Raw genomic sequence first — 13,653 nt, 5'->3', positions numbered from 1 at the left:
TGTGGCACAAATGGTACTTGTCAGTTAAGTGCCAGGCAATAACCATCTCCAACAAGAGAGAGCCTAACCACCTCCCCTTGAAATGGAATGGTATTACCATCACTAAGTCCAACACCATCAATATTCTGGGGGTCACCATTGACCAGAAACTCAGCTGGACTAGCCACATAAATGCTATGGCTACGAGAACAGATCAGAGGCTAGACATTCTACAGTGAGTGGCTCACCACCTAACTCCCCAAAGCCTCTCCGCCACCTTCAAGGGACAAGTCGCGTGTGTGATGGAATAATTTCCGCTTGCCTGGATGGGTGCAGCTGCAACAACACTCAAGAAGCTCAATACCATCCAGGACAAAGCAATCTGCTCGATCAGGATCTCATCCACAAACCTGAACCTCCAGCATAACATAGCGACAGTGTGGCTGCAATGTGTACTATCTACAGGAGGGATGCAGTAACTCAGCAAGGCTTCTTCAGTAGCATCTCCTGAACCACGCTTTCCACCACCGAAAAGAACATGGGCAACAGGTGAATAGGAACAGCATCATCTCTAAGTCGCACACCATCCTGACTTCACAATATCTTTATCATCACTGGGTCAAAATCCTGGAACTCCTTACCGAGCAGCATTGTGGGGGGACCTTAATCACACGGACTGCAGCAGTTCAAGAAGGCCCACCACCATCTTCTCAGGGAAAACTAGGGATAGGAAATAAATGGCAACCTTGCCAGCATTGGCCACATCCCGAGAATTAATTTTTAAAAATTACACGGCATAATACTGTCATTATAAAATAACGAATCATCTGATGAGCAAATGAAATAAAGAACTTAGATTTATATAGTAGCTTTCACAACCTCAGAACGTCCCAGTGTGCTTTACAGCCAATGAAGTACTGTTGCAAAAAATAGGAAACGCGGCAGCCAATTTGCACACAGACAGCAATGTCATAATGACCAGATAATCAGTTTTTATTTTATGATGTTAGTTAAGGGATAAATATATGTCCAGCTGAGAAGGCAGATGGGGCCTGGGCTTAATATCTTATTCGAAAGACAGAGCAGCACTCCCTCGGTACTGCCCTGGAGTGTTAACCGAGATTATGGACTAAAGTCTCTAGTATGGGACCCACAACTTTCTGACTCAAAGGCGAGAGTTAAACCAACTGAGCCACAGCTGATACCGTCTTGCCATATGAGATCCATTAGTATGACAAGGCTACTGTGAAGGCTATTTAAAATCCTCATCTGTTGTCACCATATCTTAAAACTGGAATTCAAGCATAACTACATGCATTAAAGGAGTCATTATTATCACACACATTAGCACTCCCAGCACAGAGCTTTGCATATTTAAAGTTTATGTACCGAATCCTACAAGAACTGCACAATTTTCCCTCCATGGCTTGTTACGTTCTGAATAACTCCACAAGACTGTATACTGTAAGCTCAAACTGTTGTGACCTTGGTCTCTTTAATGTAACTCCAGAGTGAGGAAGCAGCATGGTAGACTGCCTTTCATACCTGCTTGCCCCCTGGTGGCAAGTCTTACAAACAAGTAAAGTTTACATATATAACATCACTCCCCCCCAAAGTCTTAGATACAAGTTATTTACAAGTTGAGGCGACCCGGGGCTCTACGTTCCTGGGTTGATCGCCTGAGTTGAAGTCCTGGCATGGGTGAGTTGGTCGGATCATTGCTGCAGTGCAGCGCAGCTGGTCTGATTGGACTGTCGGACATGGTGGGTTCATCCTCGTGGTTGACAGCGAGGTCGGTTGCTGGTTGGGTGTGTGTTGGTGGATCAATGATGGTAATGTCCTCTTCAAACTGTTCTTGGTTGTCAGTGATACGCAGTTTGGTCTGATCCAAATGCTTTCTGAACGTTTGTCCATTCAAAAGTTTGACAACAAACACTCTATTCCCCTCCTTGGCTAAAACAGTGGCAGCAACCCATTTGGGACCATGACCATAATTAAGAACAAACACAGGATCATTAACCTCAGTGTCACGCGATACAGCCGCGCAATCGTGGTACACGTTATGCCGGTGATGCCGGGTTTCTACATGATCATTGAGATCTGGGTGGACTAAGGAGAGCCTAATTTTAAGTGCTCTCTTCATTAACAATTTTGCAGGGGGGAACACCAGTAAGCGAGTGGGGTCGCGTCCGATAGCTGAGCAGAACCCGAGATAACCGGGTCTGCAGGGATCCGTCCGTCACGCGTTTCAAGCTCTGCTTGATAGTTTGGACTGCCCGTTCCACTTGACCATTGGATGCGGGCTTAAACGGGGCAGACCTGACATGCTTGATGCCATTGCTGGTCATGAACTCGTTGAATTCCGAGCTGGTGAAACATGGTCCATTGTCATTAACAAGGACGTCGGGAAAACCATGAGTGGCAAACATGGCCCGGAGGTTTTCAATGTTGGCAGTGGACGTACATGATGACATTATTATACGTTCAATCCATTTAGAGTAAGCATCCACTGCTACAAGGAACATCTTTCCTAGAAAGGGGCCAGCGAAATCTACGTGGACCGTGGACCATGATTTGGAGGGCCATGACCACAGACTCGGTGGGACCTCCCTTGGTGCATTGTTCAACTGCGAGCAAGTGTTACATTGGTGTACGCATGACTCCAATTCCGAGTCAATGCCAGGCCATCAAACATGCGACCTGGCGATAGCCTTCATCATGACTATGCCTGGGTGAGTACTGTGTAGTTCGCATATAAACGTTTCCCTGCCTTTTTTTGGCAAAACCACGCAATTCCCCCATAGGAGACAATCCGAATGGATGGACATTTCATCCTTGCATCGGTAAAACAGCTTAATTTCGTCTTGCATTTCCCCGGGAAAAGTCAACCAGCTCCCATTAAGGATGCAGCTTTTTACTAGTGATAGCACAGGGTCCTGATTAGTCCAAGTCCTGATCTGGCGAGCCGTGACGGGTGACCCCTCACTCTCAGAAACATCCATTACAAGAAGTAAGTCTGCGGGTTGCGCCATTTTCACCCCGGTGGTGGGCAATGGTAGCTGACTGAGGGCATCAGCACAGTTCTCAGTGCCTGATCTGTGATGGATTACATAGTCATACGCAGATAATGTTAGTGTCCATCTTTGGATGTGGGACGAAGCATTGGTGTTAAGAAACATAGAAACATAGAAAATAGGTGCAGGAGTAGGCCATTCTGCCTTCGAACCGACACCGCTATTCAATGAGTTCATGGCTGAACATGCAACTTCAGTACCCCATTCCTGCTTTCTCGTCATACCCCTTGATCCCCCTAGTAGTAAGGACTACATCTAACTCCTTTTTGAATATATTTAGTGAATTGACCTCAACAACTTTCTGTGGTAGAGAATTCCACAGGTTCGCCACTCTCTGGGTGAAGAAATTCTCCCTCATCTCGGTCCTAAATGGCTTACCCCTTATCCTTAGACTGTGTCCCCTAGTTCTGGAATTCCCCAACATTGGGAACATTCTTCCTGCATCTAATCTGTCAGAATTTTAAACGTTTCTATGAGGTCCCCTCTCATTCTTCTGAACTCCAGTGAATACAAGCCCAGTTGATCCAATCTTTCTTGATAGGTCAGTCCCGCCATCCCGGGAATCAGTCTGGTGAACCTTCGCTGCACTCCCTCAATAGCAAGAATGTCCTTCCTCAGGTTAGGAGACCAAAACTGTACACAACACTCCAGGTGTGGCCTCACGAAGGCCCTGTACAACTGTAGCAACACCTCCCTGCCCCTATACTCAAATCCCCTCGCTATGAAGGCCAACATGCCATTTGCTTTCTTAACCGCCTGCTGTACCTGCATGCCAACCTTCAATGACTGATGTACCATGACACCCAGGTCTCTTTGCACCTCCCCTTTTCCTAATCTGTCACCATTCAGATAATAGTCTGTCTCTCTGTTTTTACCACCAAAGTGGATAACCTCATATTTATCGACATTATTCTTCATCTGCCATGCATTTGCCCACTCACCTAACCTATCCAAGTTGCTCTGCAGCCTCATAGCATCCTCCATGCAGCTCACACTGCCACCCAACTTAGTGTCATCTGCAAATTTGGAGATACTACATTTAATCCCCTCGTCTAAATCATTAATGTACAGTGTAAACAGCTGGGGCCCCAGCACAGAACCTTGCGGTACCCCACGAGTCACTGCCTGCCATTCTGAAAAGAACCCATTTACTCCTACTCTTTGCTTCCTGTCTGACAACCAGTTCTCAAACCATGTCAGCACACTACCCCCAATCCCATGTGCTTTAACTTTGCACATTAATCTCTTGTGTGGGACCTTGTTGAAAGCCTTCTGAAAGTCCAAATATATCACATCAACTGGTTCTCCCTTGTCCACTCTACTGGAAACATCCTCAAAAAATTCCAGAAGATTTCCCTTTCCCTTTCACAAATCCATGCTGACTTGGACCTATCATGTCACCCCTTTCCAAATGCACTGCTATGACATCCTTAATAATTGATTCCACCATTTTACCCACTACCGATGTCAGGCTGACTGGTCTATAATTCCCTGTTATCTCTCTCCCTCCTTTTTTAAACAGTGGGGTTACATTGGCTACCCTCCACTCCATAGGAACTGATCCAGAGTCTATGGAATGTTGGAAAATGACTGTCAATGCAGCCGCTATTTCCAAGGCCACCTCCTTAAGTACTCTGGGATGCAGACCATCAGGCCCTGGGGATTTATCGGCCTTCAATCCCATCAATTTCCCCAACACAATTTCCCGATTAATAAGGATTTCCCTCAGTTCCTCCTCCTTACTAGACCCTCCGACCCCTTTTATATCCGGAAGGTTGTTTGTGTCCTCCTCAGTGAATACCGAACCAAAGTACTTGTTCAATTGGTCTGCCATTTCTTTGTTCCCTGTTATGACTTCCCCTGATTCTGACTGCAGGGGACCTACGTTTGTCTTTACTAACCTTTTTCTCTTTACATATCTATAGAAACTTTTGCAATCCGTCTTAATGTTCCCTGCAAGCTTCTTCTCGTACTCCATTTTCCCTGCCCTAATCAAACCCTTTGTCCTCCTCTGCTGAGTTCTAAATTTCTCCCAGTTCCCGGGTTCGCTGCTATTTCTGGCCAATTTGTATGCCACTTCCTTGGCTTTAATACTATCCCGGATTTCCCTTGATAGCCACGGTTGAGCCACCTTCCCTTTTTTATTTTTACGCCAGACAGGAATGTACAATTGTTGTAGTTCATCCATGTGGTCTCTAAATGTCTGCCATTGCCCATCCACAGTCAACCCCTGAAGTATCATTCGCCAATCTATCCTAGCCAATTCACGCCTCATACCTTCAAAGTTAGCCTTCTTTAAGTTCTGGACCATGGTCTCTGAATTAACTGTTTCATTCTCCATCCTAATGCAGAATTCCACCATATTATGGTCACTCTTTCCCAAGGGGCCTCGCACAACGAGATTGCTAATTAATCCTCTCTCATTACACAACACCCAGTCTAAGATGGCCTCCCCGCTAGTTGGTTCCTCGACATATTGGTCTAAAAAAACATCCCTTATGCACTCCAGGAAATCCTCCTCCACCGTATTGCTTCGAGCTTGGTTAACTCAATCTATGTGCATATTAAAGTCACCCATTATAACTGCTGCACCTTTATTGCATGCACTCCTAATTTCATGTTTGATGCCCTCCCCAACATCACTACTACTGTTTGGAGGTCTGTACACAACTCCCACTAACGTTTTTTGTCCTTTGGTGTTCTGCAGCTCTACCCATATAGATTCCACATCATCCAAGCTAATGTCCTTCCGAACTATTGCCTTAATTTCCTCCTTAACCAGCAATGCTACCCCACCTCCTTTTCCTTTTATTCTATCTTTCCTGAATGTTGAATACCCCTGGATGTTGAGTTCCCAGCCCTGATCATCCTGGAGCCACGTCTCCGTAATCCCAATCACATCATATTTGTTAACATCTATTTGCACAGTTAATTCATCCACCTTATTGCGGATACTCCTTGCATTAAGACACAAAGCCTTCAGGCTTGTTTTTTTAACACCCTTTGTCCTTTTAGAATTTTGCTGTACAATGGCCCTTTTTGTTCTTTGCCTTGGGTTTCTCTGCCCTCCACCTTTCCTCATCTCCTTTCTGTCTTTTGCTTTTGCCTCCTTTTTGTTTCCCTCTGTCTCCCTGCATTGGTTCCCATCCCCCTGCCATATTAGTTGAACTCCTCCCCAACAGCACTAGCAAACACTCCCCCTAGGACATTGGTTCCGGTCCTGCCCAGGTGCAGACCGTCCGGTTTGTACTGGTCCCACCTCCCCCAGAACCGGTTCCAATGCCCCAGGAATTTGAATCCCTCTCTGCTGCACCGCTGCGCTATCCTGCGATTCCTACTCTGACTAGCACGTGGCACTGGTAGCAATCCCGAGATTACTACTTTTGAGGTCCTACTTTTTAATTTAGCTCCTAGCTCCTTAAATTCATTTCGTAGGACCTCATCCCTTTTTTTACCTATGTCGTTGGTACCAATGTGCACCACGACAACTGGCTGTTCTCCCTCCTATTTCAGAATGTCCTGCACCCGCTCCGAGACATCCTTGACCCTTGCACCAGGGAGGCAACATACCATCCTGGAGTCTCGGTTGTGGCCGCAGAAACGCCTGTCTATTTCCCTTACAATCGAATCCCCTATCACTATAGCGCTCCCACTCTTTTTGCTGCGCTCCTGTGCAGCAGAGCCACCCACGGTGCCATGAACTTGGCTGCTGCTGCCCTCCCCTGATGAGTCATCCCCCTCAATAGTACCCAAAGCGGTGTATCTGTTTTGCAGGGGGATGACCGCAGGGACCCCTGCCCTACCTTCCTTACACTGCTCTTCCTGCAGGTCACCCATTTACTATCTGGCTGAGTACCCTTTACCTGCGGTGTGACCAATTCGCTAAACGTGCTATTCAGGTCATTCTCAGCATCGTGGATGCTCCAGAGTGAATCCACCTGCAGATCCACCCGCAATGCGGTCCGTCAGGAGCTGCAGGCGGATGCACTTCCCGCGTAGGTAGTTGTCAGGGACACCGGAAGCGTCCCTGACTTCCCATATAGTACAGGAGGAGCATAACATATGTCCGAGCTCTCCTGCCATGACTTAACCTTTAGATACAGTTAAGTTGGCAACAACAGTGCTAAATGTTACTTACTGATAAAGAACGAAAAAGAAAAGTTACTCACCAATCACCAGCCAATCACTTACCTTCTTGGCTGTGACGTCACCTTTCGATTTCTTTCTACTTTTTTTTTGCCTTCTCCCTGTAACTGCACAAACACGCCTCAGTGACACATCTCCCAACTCTCTCCACGCACCTGGAACTCCCGAGCCTCCTCCGATGCGTTGGGCCTTTTTATAAGCCTCAGCGATGCACCTCCTGACTCTCTCCATGCATCTGGAACTCCTGAGCCTCCTCTGACAAGTTGGGCCTTTTTATAGGCCTCAGCGGTGCACGTCCCAACTCTCTCCACGCACCTGGAACGCATCTCGATCCTAAATGGTTTACCCCTTATCCTTAGACTGTGACCCCTGGTTCTGTTCTTCCCCAACATTGGGAACATTCTTCCTGCATCTAACCTGTCTAAACTCGTCAGAATTTTAAACGTTTCTATGAGATCCCCTCTCATTCTTCTGAACTCCAGTGAATACAAGTCCAGTTGATCCAGTCTTTCTTGATATGTCAGTCCCGCCATCCCGGGAATCAGTCTGGTGAACCTTCGCTGCACTCCCTCAATAGCAAGAATGTTCTTCCTCAAGTTAGGAGATCAAAACTGTGCACAACTGTACCTTTGCTTTCTGAGAACAGCGAAATGAGCGGTTTGTGGTCGGTTTCGAGTTCGAATCGGAGTCCAAATAGGTATTGGTGCATTTTCTTAACCCTGTATATGCATGCTAATGCTTCTTTCTCAACCACACTGTAGGCTCTTTCAGCCTTCGATAAACTTATGGATGCGTTTGCAACCGGTTGCAGTTTGCCTGACACATTGGCTTGCTTTAACACACAACCAACCCCGTTCGAAGATGCATCACAAGCTAGTACTAAACGTTTACACGGGTCATACAATACAAGTAACTTGTTAGAACATAGCAGGTTTCTGGCCTTATTAAATGCTGTCTCTTGAGCTTTACCCCAAACCCAGTCGTCACCCTTGGGTATCAATAAATGCAAAGGTTCCAGCAAAGTGCTCAACCCCGGTAGAAAGTTACCAAAATAGTTGAGGAGTCCCAGGAACAAACGCAGCTCCATTACATTCTGTGGTCTGGGTGCATTCTTGATGGCCTGCGTCTTGGAGTCCGTGGGTCTGATGCCGTCCACCGCAATCTTTCTCTCCAGAAATTCAACCACTGGCACCAGGAAAACACACGGAGCATTTCAGACTGAGTCCCACTCTGTCCAGTCGCTTTAGGACCTCTTCCAGGTTGTTCGGTGGTGTTGCGACCAGTGATCAGGATGCCGTCTTGAAACGCCATGGTGCATGGAACCGATTTCAGCAGACTCTCCATGTTCCTCTGGAAGATGGCCGCAGCCGAGCGAATCCCAAAAGGACATCTGTGCTATATGAACAGTCCTTTGTGCGTGTTGATGCACGTCAATTTTCTCGAAGATTCAGCCAGCTCCTGTGTCATGTAAGCAGAGGTTAGATCCAGCTTGGTGAACGACTGCTAGTGTTGCGAACAGGTCATCTGCTTTGGGTAGTGGGTACTGTTCCCGTAACGAGACTCAGTTGATCGTTAGCTTGTAGTCCCCGCAGATTCTGACCGTCCTTTTCAACACTGGAACAATTGGACTGGCCCACTCGTTGAACTCGTTTGGTGATATGATTCCCTCTCGTTGAAGTCTGTCCAGCTCGATCTCGAATTTCTCTCGCATCACATATGGAACCGTTCGGGCCTTGTGATGAACGGACCATGCATCAAGGATTAGATGGATCTGCACTTTGGCACCTGTGAAGTTGCCGATGCCTGGCTCAAGTAACGACGGGAATTTGTTTAGCACTTGGGTGCACGAGGCGTCATCCACCGAAGACAGTGGTTTGATGTCGTCCCAGTTCCATCGGGTCTTTCCTAGCCAGCTTCTGCCAAACAGCATTGGGCCATCGCCTGGTACAATCCATAATGATAAATCATGCACGGTTCCATCGTACGATACCTTCACTGCCGCACTGAGAATGACTGGTATGAGCTCTTTGGTGTAAGTGCGCAGCTTTGTGTGAATCGGGCTTAGTTTTCGCCTTTGTGTCTTGTTGCCCCACAGTTTCTCAAAAGCCTTCTGACTCATAATTGACTGATTCGCCCCCGTGACCAATTCCATGTAAACTGGAATGCTGTTTAATTTGACTTTCAACAATATCGGAGGGCTTTTGGTGGTGAAAGTATGTACCCCATACACTTCCTCTTCAGCCTCGGGTTGAGTTGCCTCTCTTACTCGTTCAGCGTGATCCGCGCCGGATCGGTTATCTTCTGCCGACTCTGTCACGTGGTGGGTCGCAGTACGTTTGCACATTCGCTGGAGGTGCCCATTGTCCCACAGCCCTTGCACACGTAGTGCTTGAATTGACATTGATGGACCCGATGATTACCCCTGCAGCGCCAACATGGTGTTAATGGATTCGCATTCATGCCCCACAGCAGACTCTGAGTCATCCTAGGTCTGGCCTCTGCAGGCGTGCAGGCCCTGCCATATATAGTTCTGCCTGCTGAAAGCGTTATTTTATGCACAGTACTTGCCCGAAGCTTCGATGCTGCAAAGATATCTGTTTAGTGTTATCGTTCGTGGACATGAAAGCCTGGGCTATTGTGATGGCCTTGCTCAGATCTAAGGATTTGGCAGACAGCAGTTTGCGAAGAATGACCTCGTGGCCGATCCCAAGCACGAAAAAGTCCTGTAACATTTCCTCCAAAAATCCAGCAAATTCGCACAGTCCCGCAAGGCGTCTTAGGTCGGCAACATAGCTCGCCACATTCTGGCCCTCGGAGCGATGGTATGTGTAAAAGTGATACCTGGCCATTAAGATGCTCTCCTTCGGCTTGAGGTGTTCCCGAACCAGCATGCACAACTCTGCATATGCCTTGTCCGTTGGTTTCATCGGTGCTAGCAGATTTTTGACGAGGCCATATATCGTGGACCCACAAACAGTGAGGAGAATCGCCCTGCGCTTGATCGTGGTATCTTCCGTATCCTGCTCGTTGGCTATGAAGTACTGGTCCAGACGCTCAACAAAGGCGTCCCAATCATCACCCTTAACAAATCTCTCAAGAATACCCACAGCAGCCATAACCGTGTGAAAGCTCGTGATCAGTTACTCGTCGCCAGTTGTTATATTCTGAATAACTCCACAAGACTATATGCTGCAAGCTCAAACTGTTGTGACCTTGGTCTCTTTAATGTAACTCCAGAGTGAGGAAGCAGCATGGTAGGCTGCCTTTTATACCTGCTTGCCCGGGGTGTGCAGGTGACCCTTGGGTCTCCAACAGGTGCGCCCTCTAGTGGCAAGTCTTACACACTAGTAAAGTTACATACATAACATGGCTAAGGCCTCTTCAACCAAGTTGGAGACATGTGCCCTTTCTGTGTGAATGCTCTGAGTCAGGAGCACTAATTCATAAAATCTACCCCTGCATTCTGCAACCGGACTCCTACTGAGAAAGAAGATCTGAATTTATCTTGTCATAAAGATTGCAATTTTTATACACTTGACATTTTGGATATCTATCAGACAGCTAGTTAAGATTTTTTTTTAAACTGCAGATGTGGAAATCTGAGGTACTAGTATAAAATGCTCAAAATAAATAGCAGATGTTTGAAATGATGGGTTTCAGATGCTATGAATTTGCAATGTATTTCCAACATTTTCTGTTTACTGACAGTTTTTCTTCAACTCATTTTGGCTCAGGCTGAGAATTAAAGAAAGAAAGAAAGACTTGAATTTATATTGCGCCTTTCACGACCACCTCAAAGCGCTTTACAGCCAATTAAGTACTTTTGCAGTGTAGTCATTGTTGTAATGTGGGAAACTAAATTTTGAAACTAAAATCATCCATATGAACATGGATAAAGGTGCCACATCACAGGATTCACATTCAGTCTAGCATTGTTGCCAGTGTCTATTTTAAAACTTGTAGCAATGTAAGTCAACTCTCCCTTTTCCCTTCTAGATACGAGATGGGTAAAAATCAAAGGCCAAAGAGTGCAAGCACATCTAGCAGCAAGACATCTGGGACCACAGCTGGAGGCAGTGTGCCATATACTGATTCTCTGAGATCGCAATGCAGTAGTCTAGAGGATGCTTTAGTGCAAGAATATATTAAAGAGATTAGTAAATTTTCCTCATCCCCATCACAGCGATTGCCAAGGTAATAAATTAGTGCATTGAACTATTATTATTCAACTGGTATTAGGGGGAAGGGGATGCAGTATTATGCAGGTGGACATGGCTAATGCTCAACATTACCAGGGGGGGGGGGGGACGCTGCTTGATCAGATAAAAAGCCCCATAGGTGCTAAGGCGAAATAATGCAAAAATAATCTAACATATGGCTAACTTATTAGTAAATTCAATAATATAAATAATAAGTTGTGACAATACCATCTATAATTTTAGTTTTAGATGTGGCCAGTCGAATCATAATTACAAGGCAGTCTATTGGCATCTTGTATGGGCTTTTGTATCTTTTGTTACTCTCCCCGAAGGGAGACTCGCAAGAAAGCAGAGGAAGCTATAAGCCACAACAAAACAGGCATCTTTCCTTCCATTCTGAATTAATTGCAAAGCAAACTAATAAATGCCAGCCTGAATGCACCACTGCATCCAGCAGAAGCCTGCCGTGCATGTTCGGCTCTGAAAGAACACAGCAAAGGAAAGATCTTTGGTTACACTGCTACATGCACAATCATTCAGCACTACCCACCTCTGCAACAGAAAGGGGTCAGATAGTGTCTTTTCCCCCTTTCCTCCTTTTTGTTTACAACCCCCCCTTTTTTTCTCTTTCTCACGGCAGCTGGTGATGATTCCGCCATTCACACCCCATCTCGACGCATCTTTTGTTTCTTAACTTATTCCATTACCATCTCATTTTTGCCCATCATCCCTTTTGTCTCTTAACTATCTTCTGCCTTCCACCCTATCACAGAGCTTCCCTTTTGTTCTTTCCTCCCCTCCCCCTTTCACTGTCCCTGCACTTCCTTAAGAATCTGTTACATCTCGAACTACTGCAGTTCTGACGAAGGGTCACAGACCTGAAACGTTAACTCTGTTTCTCTCCACAGGTGCAGCCTGACCTGCTGAGTATTTCCAACATTTTCTGTGTTTATTTAAGATTCTAGCATACGCAGTATTTTGCTTTTGTGTTTGGGTCAGATAGTGTTACCTGGTGTGGAAGTGTTGGCCAGGTTTACAAGACAAAAATGTGTAACTGTAAGAGAGAGGGAGTGAGAGGGACGGGGTGAAAGAAAGTGTGAGGGACCGAAGGGCTAAAAGAGAGATGGGGATGAGAGAAGGGAAATAGGGAGTGAGGAGGCAAGGAAAGTGGGAGAGAGGTGATGAAAGGAGGGGAAGACAAAGTGAATAAAGAAGTGAGAAGGAATGAGAAAAAAAGCAAAGAGGGAATGAAAGAGGGAATGAAAGACACCAAAGAGAGGGAAAAAGGGAGACAGAGCGGCAATGGGAGAGACAGGAAGAAATGAGTAAGATAAATGAGGAAAGACTAAATGATAAGGATGTGGGAAAAGAGGCAACGTGGGATTAAATGACAAAGGGAGGAAATATATAGGGAAAGAAAGAGGTCATGAGGGCATGAAAGCATATAATTCAGATTTCAAACAAATAGCTGGAAACAGCACATGTCAAAAGTCACATTGAAGGGCTAGGTTTCAAACTTTCTGCATTATATATTTATATTTTCAGTAAGAAGATTGTTCTTTTTTGCTTTGCCCCTTTGCCTCTTTCATTATGCTGTCCTTTTTTTCATTTATTTTTCTTCTAAGTGATATCTGGAAATTTTGTTGCCTTATTTTGGATTTAGGGCAAGGTCATGTTTATTACCCAACCCTAGTTGCCCTGAATTGCTTACTGAATGGCTTGACAAGCCACTTTAGAGACCTTTTAAGAGTCAGTAATATCGTGTGGACTAACGTCACATATAGGTCACACTGGGTAGAAGTGACAGGTTCCTTTCCCTGGGGGACATCAGTGACCCAGTTCAGTTTTAATGACAATGCAACAGCTTTCATAGTCAGACCCTTTTGGTCAGTAGCTCATAGATTACCAGATTAAGCAAGAAAGAGAAAAAAACCTCATGACATTGTGACAGTTATAACAAAGCCTCCTTGAATGTAATCATTATAGTTGCTGGGAGCTCACACTCTTTGGAAAGACAGAACTGAGGTTCCAAAGTGCAAGTTAGAGATTTCCCACGTGCAGCGTTAATCCCAGTTCAGTACATGACCATTAAACTTTGCATTTAAACCATTGCGTACAAGGGATAGGGTTCCAGTTGATGAGATTGCCTAGTGATATGCATATAGCTTCATATGCAGAAGTGATGGTGCGTGAATCTTCACCACTGGCATTCAGTGCAGATTTTTAAAATTGGTTTTGAACATGCAACTGCAGCA

The 13,653-nt window shown here is 45.8% G+C and overlaps 1 protein-coding gene across 6 annotated transcripts in view; it reads left to right on the top strand.

The window, feature by feature from the left end:
* The window catches only part of LOC139280046 (doublecortin domain-containing protein 1-like), a 761,217-nt gene that overhangs the window by 46,899 nt on the left and 700,665 nt on the right, over positions 1-13,653 (top strand). For 5 of the 6 annotated variants that reach the window (XM_070899504.1, XM_070899503.1, XM_070899505.1 and 2 more), the window contains exon 3: positions 11,196-11,393. The exons of the other annotated variant lie outside the window; for it this stretch is intronic. In XM_070899504.1, coding sequence (XP_070755605.1) covers positions 11,203-11,393 — 191 coding nt within the window. In that variant the 5' untranslated portion in view covers positions 11,196-11,202. The remainder of the gene's footprint in view (positions 1-11,195; positions 11,394-13,653) is intronic. 6 annotated transcript variants of the gene reach the window in all.

The sequence above is a fragment of the Pristiophorus japonicus genome, chromosome 14 (genome assembly GCF_044704955.1).
Source record: "Pristiophorus japonicus isolate sPriJap1 chromosome 14, sPriJap1.hap1, whole genome shotgun sequence".
Lineage (NCBI taxonomy): Eukaryota > Metazoa > Chordata > Chondrichthyes > Pristiophoridae > Pristiophorus > Pristiophorus japonicus.
The sequence above is the reverse complement of the archived record's forward strand: the minus strand, read 5'-3'. Positions and strand labels throughout refer to the sequence as shown.